General features: G+C 38.5%; 1 protein-coding gene across 5 annotated transcripts in view; it reads left to right on the top strand.

The window, feature by feature from the left end:
* The window catches only part of KDM5B (lysine demethylase 5B), an 80488-nt gene that overhangs the window by 17482 nt on the left and 41202 nt on the right, over positions 1-21804 (top strand). For all 5 annotated transcript variants that reach the window (XM_023247927.2, XM_045049239.1, XM_023247928.2 and 2 more), the window contains exons 2-5: positions 10706-10783; positions 12418-12540; positions 14135-14305; positions 20808-20942. In XM_023247927.2, the coding sequence (XP_023103695.2) occupies positions 10706-10783; positions 12418-12540; positions 14135-14305; positions 20808-20942 (507 nt within the window). The remainder of the gene's footprint in view (positions 1-10705; positions 10784-12417; positions 12541-14134; positions 14306-20807; positions 20943-21804) is intronic.

Here is a 21804-nt window from a genome sequence, read left to right as displayed (position 1 = left end):
TAAAAGGAAAAATATATACATATTTTTTAAATTATGACTTAAAATTTTTTGAAGATTATGAAGATAACTTGCATTTTAGAAAATACTGGAAAGATGTATACCAAAATACAGCAGGTTTTCTCTGAGATTCTTCTTCATATATATTTTCTGATATTTTAGTAATGAGTGTACTTTTGTATTAGAGAAAATTATTTTAAACCTATTCTATTGCTTAGCTTTTATGGCAGTAAGAGAGTATGTAGTCAGGAAGTTTTATATAGTAGATATATATGAAATGGCTTGGTTAATACAAAATATTAATATTGTGGAACCATACATAGGCTCGCCCACCACAGTGTTAATTTTTATAGTATAGAAGTTGAATTCTCTTGCAACCCTAGCAGCTTCTCTCTTCCCAGATCCATTGTTAAGTGCCTCTATCCTTGAATTACATATCTAAAACAATCTTAGAAAAAGCTCTTTAAGCATGGAAAATGTGACAGTGTATTCTCCTTTAAGTAGCAAGGTTGCATATATCTCAATAAAACTGGAAAAAAAATACAGCAAAAAAAAATGGATGGGCCTTGAATATTATATATTAACTTGTTAATGCCATGTATTAACTTGTGAATGCCATTTTTTAATGTTTATTTTTGAGAGAGACTGTGCACATGCATGCACTCGTGCGTGAGCGGGGGAGGGGCAGAGAGAGAGAGAGAGAGACAGAATCTGAAGCAGGCTCCAGGCTCTGAGCTGTCTTCACAGAGCCTGATACGGGGCTCGAACCCACGAACTGTGAGATCATGACCTGAGCCAAAGTCAACTGAGCCACCCAGGCACTCCTTATGAAATATCATTTTATACAATTTGATAATGAAGATTAGAGAATTGAAACCGTTGTTTTGTTGTTTTTTTAAAATTTTTTTTTAACATTTTTATTTTTGAGACAGGGAGAGACAGAGCATGAACAGGGGAGGGTCAGAGAGAGGGAGACACAGACTCCGAAACAGGCTCCAGGCTCTGAGCCGTCAGCACAGAGCCCGACGCGGGGCTCGAACTCACGGACTGTGAGATCATGACCTGAGCCGAAGTCGGCCGCTTAACCGACTGAGCCACCCAGGCGCCCCTTGAAACCATTGTTTTAAACATAGCCAGTCATAAAACAAAACAAGGTTACATTAGGCTTCCTGGGAACTGAAGCTCTGCAACATAAGTGTTTCCTCATAGCTAACATTTTTGACTGCTTACTTTGTAAATGCCAGGAGCTCTCTAAAGGCTTTTATCCATATTATTTAAGCCTCAGTTTCCCATTTATACATGTATTTAAGCTACAGGGAGATGAACTAGTAGAAAGCCACAGTCAGGGTTTGAACTCAGGCAGTGTGACACCAGAGTGCGTTCTCTTTAACGTGTTTTACTGTGCAAGGATAAGGGAAATGACATCATTGTGCTTTAAAAATGAGCATTGGAGAAGTAACAGTGGGGAGGAGGGTTGAAATCTAGGGGAGCCCTTTAACCTGTGTTGAAATTGGTCTAATGCCAACTAGATGCTGACTAGAGTTAGGCTGGAAGGATAGAGTCCTTAAAGGTACAGCTTAGAAGTCAGATGCTCCTTGAAAGTTGAGTTTACACTGACTTTTTGCTAGAAGAAATTATGTTTCATTGGTCAGAACTTAATGCAATATAATACTTGCTATTTTTGCTTTATAATACATAATCCTTTATATTTATAATTTTAATTTTCATCATAGTCCTGAAGGTAGATATTGTTTATACGTTTCGAATGGAAAAGTTAAGATCCCTTAAGTGGTGATTAAAGAACCAAGATGCATACCAGGTCTTCTATTTAGTGCATTGCTCTTTCTGTCCTACAGTATATATATAACCTCCTGACATTTGGAGGAGCCAAGTGTCTCATCCATTATCATGTCTTGGTTAAGTATGAGAAGGGACTGAAAAAAAGTAGGTTGGGATAGTGAGATAAGAACTTCAGGGTGCAAAAATTTTGAAAGCCACATACACTCACAGGGTTTTTTTGTGACCCCTAAGGTTACAGACCCTAACGTTACAGACCCCTTTGAGAATTTGGTGGAAGCTGTGGACTGTCCCCCCAAAATCCACATACACTCAATTCGAATACAGTATAAGAATCTCTGATTTAAGGAATAAAAGTGATTCTGTAGTCTGAAAAGAAAATCCTCAGTATTTGTTTTTACTAGTGGCTCACTAAGGATGGGAGATCTTTATTTTTTATTTTTTAATAAAGTTTATTTATTTTGAGAGAGAGAGGCGGGGTGGGGCAGAGAGAGGGAGAGAGAGAGAGAGAGAATCCCAAGCAGGCTCCACACTGTCAGTACAGAGCCCAACGTGGGGTCAAACTCAACGTGAGATCATGACCTGAGTTGAGATCAAGAGTGGAATGCTTAACTGACTGAGTCACCCCGACATCCTACGGATGGGAAATCTTAAGCAGACTTTGATCAAATGGATGGCTAATTAAAGCTGCTTGGTGCCAAGCCTACCCTGAGGGAAGTAAGAAGAAAGGGGGAAGTTAATATTATCTAACACATTTTTATTTCTGTTCCGAAGACATTGAAGTCCTTTGAATTAAAAAACTTTCCTGATAGGGGCACCTGGGTGTCTCAGTCGGTTGAGCTTCCACTTTGGCTCAGGTCACAGTCTCACGGTTCCTGGGTTCGAGCCCCGCGTGGGGCTCTGTGCTGACAGCTCAGAGCCTGGAGCCTGCTTCAGATTCTGTGTCTCCCTCTCTCTCTGCCCTTTGCCCTCTTGTGCTGTCTCTCTCTGTCTCAAAAATAAATAAACAAAAAACCAAAACCTTTCCTGATAGACACCCATCAGTGAGTGGTCATTGGACTCCACTGAGGGACTCACATATAGTAACTCTGCTTGTTTTTAAATTTATAGATGGGGACTTAACGATGATTATGGTGTGCCCAGTTCTGCCACTTTGTGCAGGTGTCTTAAGGACATCATACTGACAGAAAACTGTTAATGCCATGAAAAAGTAGTCTTTTTATGTTGTATTTCATATGTGTTACTTAAGTTTTTATTAAGGTTGATAAATCTTGTGCTGCTCAACTGAAAATTTTTCTGACTTGCCTTAAAACTACGATAAATTCTTTGTTCGGATCCTTAAAATTTTGCACTATAGTTTTATGTTAATGTGTTGATAACCTAGAAAGTGTAAGAATCTGGATTAAAATAATGGAGTTTAGCTCTGCCTCAATGGACTAAATTCCTTTGTGCATTTATTCTATGATGACAGATTTTATTATTTTTTTAAAAATTTTTTTTTCAACGTTTATTTATTTTTGGGACAGAGAGAAACAGAGCATGAACGGGGGAGGGGCAGAGAGAGAGGGAGACACAGAATCGGAAACAGGCTCCAGGCTCTGAGCCATCAGCCCAGAGCCCGACGCGGGGCTCGAACTCCCGGACCGCGAGATCGTGACCTGGCTGAAGTCGGATGCTTAACCGACTGCACCACCCAGGCGCCCCTATGATGACAGATTTTAATAGAATGTATGTAATTAGAAAATACATTGGTCCGTCCTTAATGTTATTCTTTGTAAACTAATCAGAATGAGCTTTTGACGTTGATTTTTAAAAATTAGTCTTGTCGGGGCACCTGGGTGGCTCAGTTGGTTGAGCGTCCGACTTCGGCTCAGGTCATGATCTCGCAGTTCGTGGGTTTGAGCCCCGCATCGGGCTCTGTGCTGACAGCTCAGAGCCTGGAGCCTGCTTCGGATTCTGTGTCTCCCTCTCTCTCTGCCCTCCCCCGCTTATGCTCTGTCTCTCTGTCAAAAATAAACAAACATTAAAAAAAATTTTAAAAATTAGTTTTGTCTGCAGGAGTTTTGTCTGCAGGAGAACCAACTTTTGGAGTAGATCTAGAGAATACACTTTCTCATTTTGCTGATTATTAGGTCTCAAAATGGTGATAGCTTCTCTATTAGAAAGATTAAAACAGTGTTCTAATATGTGGATGCCAACACTAGATCATTTACAGAGTGAATTTTCATGGCGTTTTTGAAAAATCCTTAGCATCCTATGAAAGTTATTGTCCCACTGGTCAATTTTATTGCACATTTCTCTCAGTTAAATGTACCATAAGTTGTTCAGTGTGGGGACTAAGGAAGAATGTTTACTTGATGTTACTCAGGCCTCTGAGGATTTCAAAGCTTCAACTTCCTCCTACTTAATTGCCTTCTGAAGGAATATATTTTTTAGCGCTCAGGTAAATAATTGGACTTTTAAATATGGTTGGACTTTTATTTTGAAAGGGGTAAAATAAAGCCATTTTAAAGTTTTAAAAGTGAGTGAATCTCAGCAGGGAATTTATATGGGATGCCTTGCAATCTATGAATTCATAACACCTAGTTAATATGGAAATGCTGTTTTTATGTTAGAAAAAGGATTTATGAACCATTATTGTTAAGAGGCTAAAAGTTTTGGTTAGATTATATGATAGCCCCTTTAGATAAAGTGTCAAACCAAAATTTATCACAGTGTTTTGTAATAGTCTCTTTCCTTCTTTGATGGCTTTGTCCCCCCTGTAAAAGTTATGGTCCATCGAGGCCAGACTCAGTCAAGGATATCTTTTTTTTTTTAATGTTTATTTTGTTTGTTTGTTTGTTTGTTTAGAGAAAGAGGGAGCGAGCACGTAAGCAGGGGAGGGGCAGAGAGAGGGAGAGAGAGAATCCCAAACAGGCTCTGTGCTCTCAGTGAGGAGCCCAATGCAGGGCTCTGTCTTACGACTGCCAGATCACAGTCTTGAGCCGATATCAAGAGTTGGGCACTTAACTGAGCCACCCAGGTGCCCCGGCCAAGGATGTCTTCCTTCTCGTATTTCAGTGAGCATTGCAAATAATATGTAATTCTTTTATTGAAGTAAAGCTTTTCAGTTGACAATGAAAGTCTTGAAATTGAATGACATTTATCCCATTTTCCTTCATTCTTTGTAACCAGAAGAAGTGAATAAGTTTTCAGTGGTTTGTGTTTAATGAAAGAATGATCTGAAACAGTATTAGTTTTATATATATTATACCCACTGTGTGATCTTCTTTAGTGACAGATATGTACTGTTTTCCTCTTACTTTATTTTTAGGATTCATCTGAAAAAGTTTCAGTATACAATAAACATAAATTATATAATACATACAATATATGTATACATATATACATATACATATATGTATACAATATATACATACAAAGACACAGCTCACTGTAATTTATGACTTTAACATATGGATGAGATGAAATTAATTTCTATATCATTGTGTTTTGGGATTAAAAGGCCTATTTGATTAGTCGGGGAATGTCATACATGACCCAAAAGTCTTAGTTTATAAAATTCTCAGGGGCGCCTGGGTGGCTCAGTCGGTTAAGCGTCCGACTTCAGCCCGGGTCACGATCTCGCGGTCCATGAGTTCAAGCCCCGCGTCAGGCTCTGGGCTGATGGCTCAGAGCCTGGAGCCTGTTTCTGATTCTGTGTCTCCCTCTCTCTCTGCCCCTCCCCCGTTCATGCTCTGTCTCTCTCTGTCCCAAAAAAAATAAAATAAACGTTGAAAAAAATTAAAAAAAAAAATTCTCAGGCCATTGGACAGTATGTTAATCATTTACTTGTATATTCTGACATATTGTCATTGATGTTTTTGGTTTTAACCTTCAACCCAGATCAATTCATTTCAGAAAGCATACAGCTTTTATGAAGTGTTAGAGCGCAAAGCTCTGAGCAATATAAAGTCTTCCTATTAGCCTGTGATAGACTATCAAGCAATGTGATTTTCTTCTATTACATTGTGTTTTGTACAATTAAAGACATTGCTTTCCTTAGCCTTAGTTATCAAAAAAAAAAAAATCACTCTCATCTTTTTGACTCAGGATGGAGCAGTATTTTTTTTTTAATTTTCTTTTTTTAACATTTATTCATTTTTGAGAGTGAGGGAGACAGAGCATGAGCGAGGGAGGGACAGAGAGAGAGGGAGACACAGAACCCGAAGCAGGCTCCAGGCTCTGAGCTGTCAGCACAGGGCCCAACGCGGGGCTCGAACTCATGGACTGTGAGATCATGACCTCAGCTGAAATGAGACGCTTAACCTACTGAGCCACCCAGGTGCCCCAGGATGGAGTAGTATTTTTTAACTTTATTAACAAAGAATAGCATTTCTTTAACTGACAACTGACATTTAAACATTAGCCATAGTCTTTGTGGAAGAGGCAGTGGAACAGCATTAAATACTTGAAGGCCTTGTCTGGAATCAGTGTAAAACAGTGCTGCCAATTTTTCTTTTTTCTTTGGTTCTTTCTGGGATGGTAGTAAATAGCGTTTTATCAGTTTGTAGTCTGCTTTTTTTCCCCTTTTAAAAAAATTCTGGTAAAATACAGTCTTTTTAACATAATACTGTATCAGGCGTTGCTGGTGGGTATTTTTATTGAAGTTTCCCTATCACTAAAACAAAACCTTGTTTTACTCTTTTTTTTTTTTAAAGTAAGCTCTACATCCAACATGGGGCCTGAATTAATGACCTGAAGATCAAGAGTTGCAGGCTCCATGGACTGAGCCAGCCAGGCACCTCAAACCTTGTTTTACTTTTTAAAAAAATGTTTATATTTGAGAGAGAGAGAGTGAGAAAGAGTGGGTGTGCTTGAGTGAGTGGGGGAGGGGCAGAGAGCGAGGGAGAGAGAGAGGATCCCAAGCAGGCTCCACACTGTCAACCCAGAGCTGAAGTGGAGCTTGAACTCACGAACTGTGAGATCATGACCTGAGCTGAAATCAAGAGTCAGATGCTTAACCGATTAAACCATCCAGGCACCCCTGTTTTCCTTTTAAACTAAAAGCAATCAACTAATTAGAATTAAAAAAAAAATTGAAAACAAATAAATAAAAGCAACCAATAGTAATAAGTTCTAACAATATAGATTTGAAATAACAGTAACCTCTTGCCCCCCTCCTAATCTGATAATCTTTAAAGTTTACATATATGTAATACTATTGGCACAGTTTTACATGTTTTAGTTTTTTTCACTCATCCAGTCTTGGCTATCTTTCTATATTTAGAACATCTAGATCTTTTTTCCTTTATTACAGCTGCAGAGTATTTTATTGCTACTTACAGGTGTGTCAAATTTACTTTGTTCTCCATTGATAGGTTTATGAAGGTCTTTTTTTTTTTTTAAATAAGTAATCTCTACACCCAATGTGGGGCTTGAATTTACAACCTGAGATCAAGAGCCACATACTCCACTGATTGAGCTAGCCAGATGCCCTAATATTTAAAAAAAATTTTTTTTAATGTTTATTTTTGAGAAAGAGAGACAGAATGCGAGTGGGGTAGGGGCAGATAGAGATGGAGACATGGAATCTGAAGCAGCTCCAGGCTCTGAGCTGTCAGCACAGAGTCTGACGTGGGGCTCAACCTCTCGAACCATGTAGATCATGACCTGAGCTGAAGTTGGAGCTTAACCAACAGAGCCACCCAGGCATACCCCACCAGATGCCCCAATATGAAGGTTTAAAAAATTTTTTTTTAATTTATTTTTTAAAATTTACATACATGTTAGTTGGCATATAGTGCAACAATGATTTCAGGAGTACATTCTATAATGCCCCTTACCCATTTAGCCCATCCCCCCCTCCCACAACCTCTCCAGTGTTTGCTCTCCATACTTAAGAGTCTCTTATGTTTTTGTCCCTCTCCCTGTTTTTATATGATTTTTGCTTTCCTTTCCTTATGTTCATCTGTTTTGTCTCTTAAAGTCCTCATGAAGTCATATGATATTTGTCTTTTTCTGACTAATTTTGCTTAGCGTAATACCCTCTAGTTCCATCCACATGGTTGCAAACGGCAAGATTTCATTCTTTCTGATTGCCGAGTAATACTCCATTGTTTATACACACACACACACACACACACACACACACACACACACACACACCCCACATCTTCTTTATCCGTTCATCCATCGATGGACATTTGGGCTGTTTCCACCTTTCCATACTTTGGCTATTGTTGATAGTGCTGCTATAAACATTGAGGTGCATGTGTCCCTTCGAAACAGCACACCTCTATTCCTTAGATAAATACTTAGTAGTGCAATTGCTGGGTCATAGGGTAGTCCTATTTTTGATTTTTTGAGGAACCTCCATACTGTTTTCCAGAGTGGCTGCACCAGTTTGCATTCCCACCAGGAGTGCAAAAGAGATCCCCTTTCTCTGCATCCTCACCACCATCTGTTGTTGCCTGAGTTGTTAACGATAGCCATTCTTACAGGGGTGAGGTGGTATCTCATTGTGATTTTGATTCGTATTTCCCTGATGCTAAGTAACGAGCATTTTTTCATGTGTCGCTTGGCCATCTGGATGTCTTCTTTGGACGTAATATTAAGGTTTTAAGTTAAAACAATTCTGTGGTGAATTTCCTTGTGCCTGTATCTTGGTGTTGTGAATGGCAACAAATATTTGGAGAGTAAATTCTCACTTGAGGAACTGCTGGCTCAGTAGGCCTTTAAAAATACGATGCTTTCTTATTGATCTCCAAAAAACATACTAATCATCAAAGTCCACATTACCTCACATGTTGCTAATACTGGTGGTGTGTGTATTTTAAGTCTTTGCTAACCTGGTAGGTAAAAACGAGAGAATCTTGTGTATTTCTTGAATTTTGTGTAAAGTTGGACACCAGTCTTTTTACAGTTGGCCATTTTTTCTTGCTGTTAACACAATTTGCCCATTTTTCTGTGTTTTCTTATATGCTGGTATGAGTTTTTTGCAAATCTAGAATTTAATTCATTAATTTATTCATTTATTTAATGTTTTATTTATTTTGCGGAGAGAGCTACATGAGTGGGGGAGGTGCAAATAGAGGTGGACAGAGGATCCGTGATGACAGCAGGGAGCTGATGTGGGGCTTGAACTCACAAACTGTGAGATAAGGCCCTGAGCTGAAGTCGGACACTCAATCAACTGAGCCACCTAGGTGCCCCCTGTAGATCTAGAACTTCAAATGCTGTGCAGTATTCAGTGTTGTTATAATACCAATCATATCTTAACATAATACTGTAGTTAATTTCATGCATGTTTTTTGTTGACTATGGGTGAATTATTTTCTTAGAACAAACGTCTGGATATGAAATTGAATAAAAGACTGTGAGCTTCCTTGTACTGACTTGTTCTCTAAACCTGAATTTATTTACTTGTTTGTTTGATTCATTTATTAGGTTGGCTCCATGCCCAATGTGGGGCTTGAACTCAAGACCCTGATATCTAGAGTTGTATGCTGTACTGACTAAGCCAGCCAAGTGCCCCTGAAGTAACTTATTTATTATTTAATAGGTGTTATTTAATGTATGAAATATATTTCAGATTGTATTCCAAATGGCTAAGGAAGCAAAAGAAAATCACCTATAAAAATCCTATTTTTGCTGTATATTTTTCCAGGTTTCATTTTTCTGTTGCATAGCCTCTCTTTTCCTTCTTTTGTTTTAATGTTCTCATTTTTATTTTTGAGAGAGACAGAGAGAGAATGCGAGTGGGTTAGGGGCAGAGAGAGAGGGAGACACAGAATCTGAAGCAGGCTCCAGGCTCTGAGCTGTCAGCACAGAGCCTGACATGGGACTCGAACTCACTAGCTGTGAGATCATGACCTGAACCGAAGTCGGACGCTCAACCGACTGAGCCACCCAGGCGTCCCTCTTTTCCTTCTTAACATATGTAAAGAACATCTTTCAATGTCAATAAACAGAACTATACCACAGCATAAGTTTTTTGTCTTTTTGCTTTTTTAATGTGTTAAAATATTAAACATAATACTGAATTTACCATTGTAATTATTTTAAAGGTACAATTTAGTGTGATGTTAAGTACATTCACAGTGCTATACAACCATCATCAAAAATTCATCTCCAAAACCTTTTCATTATTGCACACTGAAACTCTGTACCCATTAACACAGCATAATTTTTATTCCTTTAACCATTCTCTTATTGTGGAAATTTAAGTTTCCAGTTTTGTCTAGTTATTGATACCATACATACTTTCCTTATTGTCTGGTTATTTCTTCATGATAACAGTTCTTCTAAGAATCTGTAGCAGTTGATGTTTTAAAGAATCATCCTTAACATGAGCTTTGGATGGCAGTTTCTGCCATCCTATGTCCAAGAACTTATTCTTAATTTTATAATAAAAGTAAAAGTAACTAGGTTACATATATAAAAATGTAGTTTATGGATGATTTAATATTAACATAGCTATTTTGTAAAAGGATAACTTCTGTGGAATAGAGGAATCAAAGTCTCTTTAAAAGTGATGTTCCAGGGCTCCTGGCTGGCTCATTATGAGGAGCATGTGACTCTTGATCTTGGGAGTGTGAGTTTGAGGCTTATGTTGGGTGTAGAGATTACTTACAAAATAAATAATAAACTTAAAAGTCAGTGATTTTTCAACAGCTTGACGTTCAGTGACATTATTTATTTGGAAGGGTGTGAGGAGGGGTGCATGCAGGATGTATCATTTGTATGGGGAAGGGTAATCATACATATTCTGCTGTTTTGGTGCAAAGAAGATTGAGAAAGTACTACCCATGTTCTGTTTTATTTTACTGGTAGGAGGTAACTTGTGTTTTACTTAACTGGGGTTTTAACATGATTTCTTGAATGTCAGAATTATAAATTCTTCTGATAAAAGCCTTTGCTTCTCCCCTAGGATTGGCAGCCACCATTTGCATGTGATGTTGACAAACTTCATTTTACCCCACGTATCCAGAGGCTGAATGAATTGGAGGTATTGTCTTAACTACTGTTCTGGTTGCCTGTATTTCAGAGGGGTTTTCTTGGAGGAATCAGTCACAAATCTAGTGGTTTTAGTGAAGCTAAAATTTGACCAATAATTGGATAATCATGGTAAAACAAATGACATTAAGGACATTTGCAGCCAACCAGATTTCATTCAAAAAATTTTTTATTTTACTGTTTATTTTTGACGGGGGTGGGGGGGGGCAGAGAGAGGGAGAGAGAGAGAGAGAGAGAGAGAGAGAGAGAGAGGCAAACACAGAATCTGAAGCAGGCTCCAGGCTCTGAGCTGTCAGCATAGAGCCTGACGTGGGCCTCGAACTCATAAACTGTGAGATCATGACCTGAGCCAAAGCCGGATGCTTAACTGACTGAGCCACCCAGGTGTCCCGTTTTTTTTTTTTTTTTATTTTTTTTATGCTAGATTTCATTAAAAAAACACTAATTTCTGTCAATCCTTGTTGACCTATTAATTCATTTAAATACTTCTAAATTTAGGTGGCATCCACAATAATTTAGGTTTTGAAAGGAATGTACTTTGAGAACCATCTAATGGAAAAGAATCTCCAGCTGTAATTTTCTTCCAAATACACATCTTCACTTAGATTTAATAACACACTTTAATTTCCTGAGGGTGAGGTTGAGGAATACTGGGAATTTTCAAGAGAAGAGGTGATTTTTCTTCAGTCTCTAGGCTACTGAAACTCTAAAGTGCAGGGGGAATAAGGCTTGGGTATTGATAACCTGGAGGTAGTGTTTTTATTAATGTTTTGCTAACCTGATTTTCATATTGAATCATGTTTTGTTTTTCTATAAAAAACCCAAACATTTTTAACATAAATGGAACACAAATGGATTTTGTGGAATCCCAGAATTTCTGTATTTTGTGTCTGTATTTTCAAGTTGAGCTTGAAGAATAGGAAATGAGTACTAACTTTGAAGTCTTAGACTGTGGAACATCTGAACATTCATTTCAGTTTTGTTCTTGAGCAAGGTAAAACTCCTAAAATTGACTGACTTCCATTTAATTTTCCAGAAGGGGAAAGAAAAATGACCAACATAATTTTTTTGGACAAAAAAAGTTTTTAATGACTTTATAGACAATAATAATCTGTTAAAGGAATAATATTTAAGAAATTTTCCCTGGCTATCCTTTATCGTATCAGGACTTGTTAAAATTGGTATGAAATCACTGTTGTAATTCTGTTTTTAGATTTGTGTTTGAGAAAATTAGAAAATTTGTACTTGGAAAGAACAGACCTTTAAAATACCCCAGTTGTAAAAAGACTAAGAGGGACATATAGAAGCTTGTGATATAATTTTAATCAATAATAAAATTGTGCTTATAGAATTCCTTAAATGAAGTACTTTTCAGAGTGCCTACTTAAGGAAAGGCTTACTGAGTTTTTAACTCTGCCTGACACATGGTAGGGGTTGAATTAAATTTTTGTTGAGTTCATGTATAATTATTTAACCAGCTTTCTTTTGTGTATTTTTTGGCCGTTTCTCTATTGAATTCAGAAGTGATATTTCACTTAAATATTCTGAGAGTGAAAATACCACACACATAGGTAGGAGTCTTAAAATAAGCTGGGTAAGATTAAAATTCACTTCTGTGTCATTTAGGCTCAAACTCGAGTAAAACTGAATTTCTTGGACCAGATTGCAAAGTACTGGGAGTTACAGGGAAGCACTCTGAAAATTCCACATGTGGAAAGGAAGATCTTGGACTTGTTTCAGCTCAATAAGGTAAGAGGCTAATGGCCATCTCCCTCATTTAGTATCTTTTATGCCAGCATAAATTTGATCTTCTTCACTTTAAAAAGAAACTTTTTGTTTGAAATATGTAAAATGAAATTCTCCATTCACTTTAGTGATTGATTGGGCTCTACGTGTCACATCTGAAAGCCTTGAAAGCCTTATCTTATAGAATATTTTTATTTTTTATTTTTTTTTTCAACGTTTATTTATTTTTGGGACAGAGAGAGACAGAGCATGAACAGGGGAGGGGCAGAGAGAGAGGGAGACACAGAATCGGAAACAGGCTCCAGGCTCTGAGCCATCAGCCCAGAGCCTGACGCGGGGCTCGAACTCACGGACCGCGAGATCGTGACCTGGCTGAAGTCGGACGCTTAACCGACTGCGCCACCCAGGCGCCCCTCTTATAGAATATTTTTTGCCACCATTTTTGTGTGTGTCATTTTATTTTTTAATTTATTTTTATTTTTATTAAAAAAATTTTTTTTTTAACATTTATTTATTTTTGAGACAGAGAGAGAGCATGAACGGAGGGAGAGGGTCAGAGAAAGAGGGAGACACAGAATCTGAAACAGGCTCCAGGCTCTGAGCTGTCAGCACAGAGCCTGACGCGGGGCTCGAACCCACGGGCCGCGAGATCATGACCTGAGCCGAAGTTGGCCGCTTAACCGACTGAGCCACCCCGGTGCCCCTGTGTGTGTCATTTTAAAACTTTATTAGTTCCGTAAGATCTCCTTTCTGTTTTATTGGAGTTAAAACAACTGACGCTCAGGGAGAAAATTGACCAAACTCTAAAGGTTGAGTCGTAATTCAGTACTTTAACTTCAGGTTCATTCAGTGTAAAGCCTATATTCTTGCCAAACAAATGGTGCCATCTTTTCCTCCTCCTTAGTTTATGGAGAGTTTTAAGGGTCACAGAGTTAAACCAAGTACTAGGATTCGTTCTTTATTAGAGATTTAATTGTTGATGTAGTTCTTCCTCCTGGAAAATCTTGACTGCTTTGGGGAACTGAGAAGTAGTTTTGGGGGGTACAACATGTTTATGGGTATATTTTAATTTTCTAGCTTGAAATTAATAATACATATATATTTTTGTTTGGCTTGGAAAATGTATTTTTTTTAATGTTAATTTATTTTGAGAGACACACACACACAGCATGAACAAGGGAGGGGCAGAGAGAGGGAGAGAGCAAGACTCCCAGGCAGGCTCCCCACTGTCAGCATAGAACCTGATGTAGGGCTCTATCTCATGAATGGTGAGATCATGACCTAAGCCAAAATCAAGAGTCAGATGCTCAACCAGGCCACCCACGTGCCCCGGAAAATGTATTTTTAAAAATTACCGCAGCCATGGGAGGGGAGATGAGCTGAATGGATAAGGGGCATTAAGGAATCTACTCCTGAAATCATTGTTACACTATATGCTAACTAACTTGGATGTAAATTAAGAAAAAAAAAGTAAAAAAAAAAAAAAAAATTACTGCAGCCAAGAACATGTTGTTCTCAGAGTCATACCTAGGTACAAGGGAATTAGAAGTGATTTCTATGTATGTGTTTCTAATTTCTTTGCTGTTTTATTTAACAGTTAGTTGCAGAAGAAGGTGGATTTGCAGTTGTTTGCAAGGATAGAAAATGGACCAAAATTGCCACCAAGATGGGATTTGCTCCTGGCAAAGCTGTGGGCTCCCATATCAGAGGGCATTATGAGCGAATCCTCAACCCCTACAACTTATTCCTGTCAGGAGACAGTTTGAGAGTGAGTCCGATCTTAACCTATTTTATTTCACTGCTTATTGGTATGTTATCTTTTACGGTGAATGAATAGGCCTTAATTCTTTGTGGAAGATATTGTTGAGAAGAACTTTGTTTTGTGAATTTTTCCTCCAGTGTTTTTGCTGTTGTGTTTTGTGAGCAGCCATACTTAGAAGTTTGCTTTTGTAATGAACAAGGTTGTAGAGGAAATATCCTTTTGCTTCTGTCAGAAGCCAAAGTCTGTGTTTTATTTCACTAAGGCTGTGTCTTCCTTACGACAAGTACGTTATTATCGTGTTACGGCTCATGCTTTTGCACTCACGTACTATGGGTAGTGCATATTACTAGTTGTCATGTGAAAATACGACCTGTGAAAGAAGTTGCCTATCTGTTGTCTTGCCAGCTGAGAGCTCCAAGGAGATTTTCAGATAGAATGCTGATGGGGTAAAAGGTAGGGGATTTGATAATACTGAATTGCTAATGGATCCCTCTTCTAACAGTTCCTGTGTAGCCATGCTTGTTTTCTTATAAAGATGGTATTTGTCAAATTATTCAGATAAGAACTTTTGTTGTAATTAAAGTAAAACAGTATTATAAGAACTTATTTCAAGACTGTGGTAGAAAGAAGAGTGTCATTGTCGGTTGATACCCTTTGAGTTATTCTAAGGCAAGAGCAGTAAGCTCTATAATTTTAAGAATTGTTTCTGTGCTATAGAGAAGTAGAAAGATAATGACATACTTTCAGAGGGTAAACTACTAATCAAAATGGTGTCTTGATATTGTAGACATACCATCTGTAATGCTCAAATCCTTTAGATTTTTGTAACATTGCATTTTTGTTCCCTTTCTTCCTTCTTGATTCCAGGGGAGCTTTCTTTTTAGCCTGGAAGAACACGACCAGTCTGATATTCAGAAAGTTGTCATTGCTCTTAAATATACATGTGTGAATGTTTAATGAACTCAGGGATGAAATTTAGAACATTTTATGTGGAACCTTTATGCCTCTGTTTTATAGAGATTTGATTTACATATAGTTGGCTACAATAGATTTTTCTCTTTATTAACCTTTCTGTTTGAGTATGGAATTCACAGTGAGTAAGAGAAAAGAGAGCGTTTACTTGCTTTATGGGTTGCAACATTTTAAAAACATCTCCTCATACTTGGAGAGGCAGTATAGTTTCATAATTGAAAAGCACATCAGTTGGGGTGCCTGGGTGGCTCAGTCAGTTGAGCGGCCGACTTCGGCTCAGGTCATGATCTCACGGTCCGTGGGTTCGAGCCCTGCATCAGGCTCTGTGCTGACAGCTCAGAGCCTGGAGCCTGTTTCAGATTCTGTGTCTTCCTCTTTCTGACCCTTCCCCGTTCATGCTCTGTCTCTCTCTGTCTCAAAAATAAATAAACGTTAGGAAAAATTAAAAAAAAAAGAGAAAAACACATAAGCATTTACTCAATCGTAGTCTGAGAGGAATAGGTATTTAAAGCATTTACTCAATCATAGTCTGAGAGGAATAGGTATTTAAAGATACCTTTTATAAACATTAATCTACGACACAGATAAATACTTATTGAGCGGCCTGCTGTGTACCAGGTATGTTCGAGGCCCTGATAGGTATTCATTGCAGAAGGCTTAAAAACAAAGGAAAATCTGTTGACAATAAAACCTCCTGATCCTCTCACCTGTTTTTCATTTCAAGGATATTTTTATGCATATATACCCAAACTGGGATTGTATTCTTCATATACAGTATTATATTCTACCTTTTCTCTGTTTAGCATATCGTGAGCATTTGCCATGTCATTGAATATTTTTGAAGATCTAGTAGCATTCCATTTGTGTGTGTGTGTGTGTGTGTTTCTTTCTTTCTTGTTGTTTAGAGAGAGAGCACGAGCAGGGGAGAGGGGCTGAGAGCAAGAGAGAGAGAGAGAGAGAGAGAGAACGAGAGAGAGAATATGCCAAGCAGGTTCCATGCTGAGCATGGAGCCTGACGCAAGGCTCGATCCCACAACCCTGGGATTATGACGAGCCAAAATCAAGAGTTGGACACTCAACTGGCTGAGCCACTTAGGCGTGTTGGTGTTCGTTTTTATATCCAGACCTTGATTTCCTCCTGTTGTTGAATGTTTAGGTTGGTTCCAGTATATGTATTTATTATACTATGATGGCCATTTTTTGTACCTAATTTTTGGCCCGTTTCTGATTTTTGGAAATAATTCTTGGAGGAAAGAATAATTGGAATACATATATATATATTTTAATATTTTTAATGTTTATTTATTTTTGAGAGAGAGACAAGAGTGCAAGGTGGGAGGCAGGGGCAGAGAGAGAGCGAGACACAGACTCTGAAACAGGCTCCAGACACTGAGCTGTCAGCACAGAGCCTGATGCAGGGCTCAAACTCACAGATGGTGAAATCATGACCTGAGCCGAAGTCGTATACTTAACCGACTGAGCCACCCAGGTGCCCTGGAATATGTATATTTTTAAAAAGAGTCAAAAGCAATGAGATACCACCACACACCTATTAGAATGGTGAAAGACAGAACACTGACAGCACAAATGCTGGTGAGGATAACAGAAGTTTTCATTCATTGCTGCTGGAAGTGCAAAATGGCATGGCTACTTTGGAAGACAAGACACTTTGGCCGTTTCTTAGAAAACCAAACATACTCTCTTATCGTATGATCCAGCAGTCATGTTCCCTGGTATTTACACAAAAGAGTTGCAAACTTATGTCCACACAAAACCTGCACATGGATGTTTTTAGCATCTTTATTATTCATAATTGCCAAGACTTGGATGCAGCCACCCTGACCTTCAGGACGCGAATGGATAAATGAACTGTGTTATATCCAGAGAATGGAGTTCTATTGAGCATTAAAAAGAAATGAGATCTCAAGCCATGATAAGACAAGGAGAGGAACATCACTAAGTGAAAGAAACCAACATGATAAGGCTGCATACATATACTTACATATAATGTAAGATTCCAAACCGTATTGGTATTCTGGAAAAGGCGAATCTACGGAAACACTAAAAAGATCAGTAGTTGCCTGAGGTTTGGGGGTGAGAGGGAGGGAAAAATATTCACAGTATAAAGGATTGTCAGGGCAATGAAAATACTATACATGTCATTATAGGTTTGTCTAAACCCATAGAATGTCCAATACCACAAGTGAATCCTAATGTCACCTGTGGACTATGGGTGATAATGATGTGTATGTTCATGAGTTGTAACAAATATACTACTACTCTGGTAGGGGATGGTGACAGCGGGGGAGGCTGTGCATGTGTGACGGTGGGGCACATACAGTTAATCTCTACCTTCACATCTTGATTGTGCTATAAACCTAAAACTTCTCTAAAAAAATAAAGTCTTAATATTAAGGAAAAAAAAAGATGCCTAGTGAAGGAATTGTTTCAAAAGGGTGAACTGAAGCCTAGAGTCAGTTTTGGGAAATTTGAGAAATGTTGAGCAGTGAAGTCCTGGTATAGTGGGACATAAGCCTCACTATTGTATTCCTATATTTTCTAGCTGTCTCAGCATATTGCTCTGTCTCTGTAGGATGGTGTCCTCATGCTGTGGTAACAGTTACCTCTAAATCCCAGTTTATCAAATAATAGTTAAAATTAGTCTGCATATATTCGCATTAGATACAAAGCAAACATATCAGGTGTGTGTTTGAATTGTGGTTTGGAACAAAATAATAAAGCTTTTCACATATATTCTGAAAAGTTTCTGAGCTTGATTTTACCTTAGATCTCTAAAGTTCTTACAGAATGAAGCAGACCATAGTTTATGGAACCATTTTAGACTTAGTGTGGGAGATAGGGACCACATATATAATCTCTGAATTTTTAAAGAACTGTTTTATTTATTTTGAGAGAAAGCACATGCACACAAAGGGGGAAGGGCGGGGGTGGGGGAGGGGAGAGAGAGCCTTCCAAGCAGGCTCCATGTTCAGTGGGGAGCCTGACATTGGGGCTGGATCCCACGACCACAAGGTCCCAACCTGAGCCAATATTAAGAGTCAGATGCTTAACTGACCAAGCCACCCAGGTGCCCCTAGGAGTTCTGAATTTCTGACCATCCACTTAATAAAATTTTCTTGATTCAGTTCAGTTCATATCCGCACGATCATACATACTCGCTGGTTCAGTCATAAAAGCATGTTACTTTTGATCTTGGGGACATGAGTTCAAGTTCCATGTTGGGTGTAGAGATTACTTAAATATATTTTTTTAAAAGTTAATATAAAAATATAAATGAGGCTAATTTATTTGTTTTTAATGTTTATTTTGAGAGTGAGTGGGGGAGGGGCAGAGAGAGAGGGAAGACAAAGGATCTGTAGAGGGCTTTGCACTGATAGCAGAGAGCCCAGTGTGGGGCTTCAACTCACAAACCTGAACCGAAGTTGGATACTTAATGGACTGAGCCACCCAGGTGCCCCTGAAAGAGTTTAATTTAGATGATAGGCAGGTTTTGTTCCCATCTGCATGTTTTTATTTTATTTTATTTTATTTTATTTTATTTTATTTTATTTATTTATTTTTTTTGACGTTTATTTATTTTTGGGACAGAGAGAGACAGAGCATGAACAGGGGAGGGGCAGAGAGAGAGGGAGACACGGAATGGGAAACAGGCTCCAGGCTCTGAGCCATCAGCCCAGAGCCCGACGCGGGGCTCGAACTCACGGACCGTGAGATCGTGACCTGAGCCGAAGTCGGACGCTCAACCAACTGAGCCACCCAGGCGCCCCTGCATGTTTTTATTAAATATACTCTTGGGGCACCTGGTTGGCTCAGTTGGTTAAGTGTCCAAGTTCAGCTCAGGTCATGATCTTAGAGCTTGTAAGTTCGAGCCCCATGTCGGGCTCTGTGCTGACAGCTCAGAGCCTGGAGCCTGCTTTGGATTCTGTGTCTCCATCTCTCTCTGCCCTTCCTCCCCCTGCCCCTCCCCCCACTTTATCTCTCTCAGAAATAAATAAACATTAAAAAAAAAATTCAAATATACTCTAAATGCTCAATTTGAGGACTTGTTACAGAATGGAGGGTGGTATTCCATACTAATTTAGTTAATATTTCCAGATGAAATCAATGTATGAATTTAATTAGAATGAACAGAATACTTAATATACTTCGGCGGTTGTACCAGTGGTAGATTTATTACTTGTTTAAGAGTATCAGGTAATCTGCATCAGTATTATTTTCTAGTGCATCGTATTTCGTAGATGTTAGACATAGGTTGTCTTAATTACTCTGTTTTGGTTGCTATTGTTTCCACCCCTCTTCTCTGGATTCTTTCTGTACCAGTTGTGAGACTATATGGTAGTAATGGTACCCATAGAGCAGGAGTTCTAGAAGATTATTATTTCACTGTATCTTATCCCAACATAGATGATACATTATACCCTAAGTAGTTACAATTGGGAACCTGCTTTTATAAATGTTTCTTATGATAATTATGGGCCCTATTATGAAGAAGTGTTAGTTACTTGAAATTCATATTAGATTCAGTGGTAATATTTTGATGTTACTCTGTTTTGTTGTGCCTGCATTTAAATACCCTCTATCAGCAAGCTTAGAATCAAACTAAAAAAATAATCAAAGCAGGAGACTCTTGTCTGATCAGAACCAAAGTTATTGCCGTGGGCTACTTATTAACCTTTGCCTTGTGAGTTAGACCTTGTAGGAATATGTTGAAGTAAATGAAAGCACTAATCAGGGAGAACAGTTTAGTCAAATTACCCGTTTTCTCAATTCAGATGATATCTTTTGATCACAGAACATTGCTAGTTATGTTTGAAACTGCAGAATTTTAAAATTTAGAAAACCTATTGGATTCCATATTTTATTACTCTAAACACTGTAAAAAATCAAATATTCTCAATAAGGAAGGTCATTTTTGGAGCTTAAAAGGGGCCTTTTTTTTTAATTAAAAAAAATTTTTTTTGATGTTTATTTTTGAGAGAGAGCATGAGCAGGGGAAGGGCAGAGAGAGAGAGAGAGAGAGACAGAATCTGAAGCAGGCTCCAGGCTGTGGGCTGTCAGCACAGAGCCTGATGTGGGGCTCAAACCCACGAACCATGAGATCATGACCTGAGCCCAAGTCAGACACTTAACTAACTGACTGAGCCACCCAGGCACCCCTATAAGGGGCCTTTCTAACGGTTTGAGCCTTTAATTAATTGACAGTTGCAATCAGGGGTAATTGCAAGTGGCTCATTGGGAGGGCCTTGAGCCTACTGTGGCCTGGTGTAACCTGATGGCATGAACAGTTAAGTGAATTGAAGGAACACCATTCACCTGCTAAAAAATTGTTTAAGCTTTTATATGTGTGTGTATATGATTGGTAACTGCAGACTTGTGTTTATTTGGATTTTAAAAGTTGGAGACCTTTTATGTTTCTGTGTAAATAATCGTAAAATGTACCTTGCAAAATACATTGAAATTCTTAAGATTAAAAACGGAGAGGAAATTCATTAATACACTTGTGTTTTATTTCTAGTGTCTGCAGAAGCCAAACCTGAGCACAGACACAAAGGACAAGGAGTACAAACCCCATGATATTCCCCAGAGGCAGTCTGTGCAGCCCTCAGAAACATGCCCCCCAGCCCGACGAGCAAAACGCATGAGAGCGGAGGTGAGAGCCTCATGCAGTTGATCAGAATTCTTGAGCCCTGGCACTAATGCCTGACTTATGCTGGATTCCTGTCACGTGTGTACTGTTCGTAGTTATGAATCTTGTTCACCTCACAGAAGGATGCTGTGTGTATTCTAGCTTTTACACTTGGGGAAACTGTCAAAAGGGTAAAGAGAACTCTTTCTAGGTTTATGCTGCCTGGACAGACAGCTGCTTAATTAACTGAGGAAGGACAGGCATTCATTGTGATGGTATTTGGTTTGCCTGTTTTGAAATTAGACGGTGTTTGTTGGGGATTGAGGTTAGGAGATAGAAAGCTGGGAACTATCGTTTTGTTTTGTTTTGATCAGAGAGGATAGAGGATATTGAAAGCTGCTCTCCTGAGTTCCTAAAAAGGAATAGCAGATATTTATGCTAAGACAGAAAATAATTAGGCAGCATGGGAGTGGGGCATTGAATATATAAGATGAAATGAAAGTAGAACATAAGGGAAGATCAGGAGGAGAGAACTGATGAGAAAGATAGTTTGCATCAAGGTTTTTCTGCTCTGAGAGGTTTCCCCTGGGAAAGAGAAGATTATTTTCCCAGTTACTTTGTTTCCATACACACATGTGAAGGGGTGTTCTTGCCTGGCTTGATGGACATGTAAGTGTTAGCAATCAGTGATTAATGTATTAGCAACATCTTAGAGCTGACTAAGCCTCATCGCATTGATTGGTGTCTAAAACAGTCTCTGGTTATTAATAATTATTGGTCAAGATTAAAAAAGAGCAGTTTTGTTTTCTGAGGAAAGGGATATAAATAAGGCAATTATTTTTAGCTTAGGTAAGTTAGAGATAAGGAAAAAATTTGGGGCTCTATT

The sequence above is a fragment of the Felis catus genome, chromosome F1 (assembly GCF_018350175.1).
Source record: "Felis catus isolate Fca126 chromosome F1, F.catus_Fca126_mat1.0, whole genome shotgun sequence".
In the NCBI taxonomy this organism is placed as follows: domain Eukaryota; kingdom Metazoa; phylum Chordata; class Mammalia; order Carnivora; family Felidae; genus Felis; species Felis catus.
This window is presented reverse-complemented; position numbering and strand designations above follow the sequence as displayed.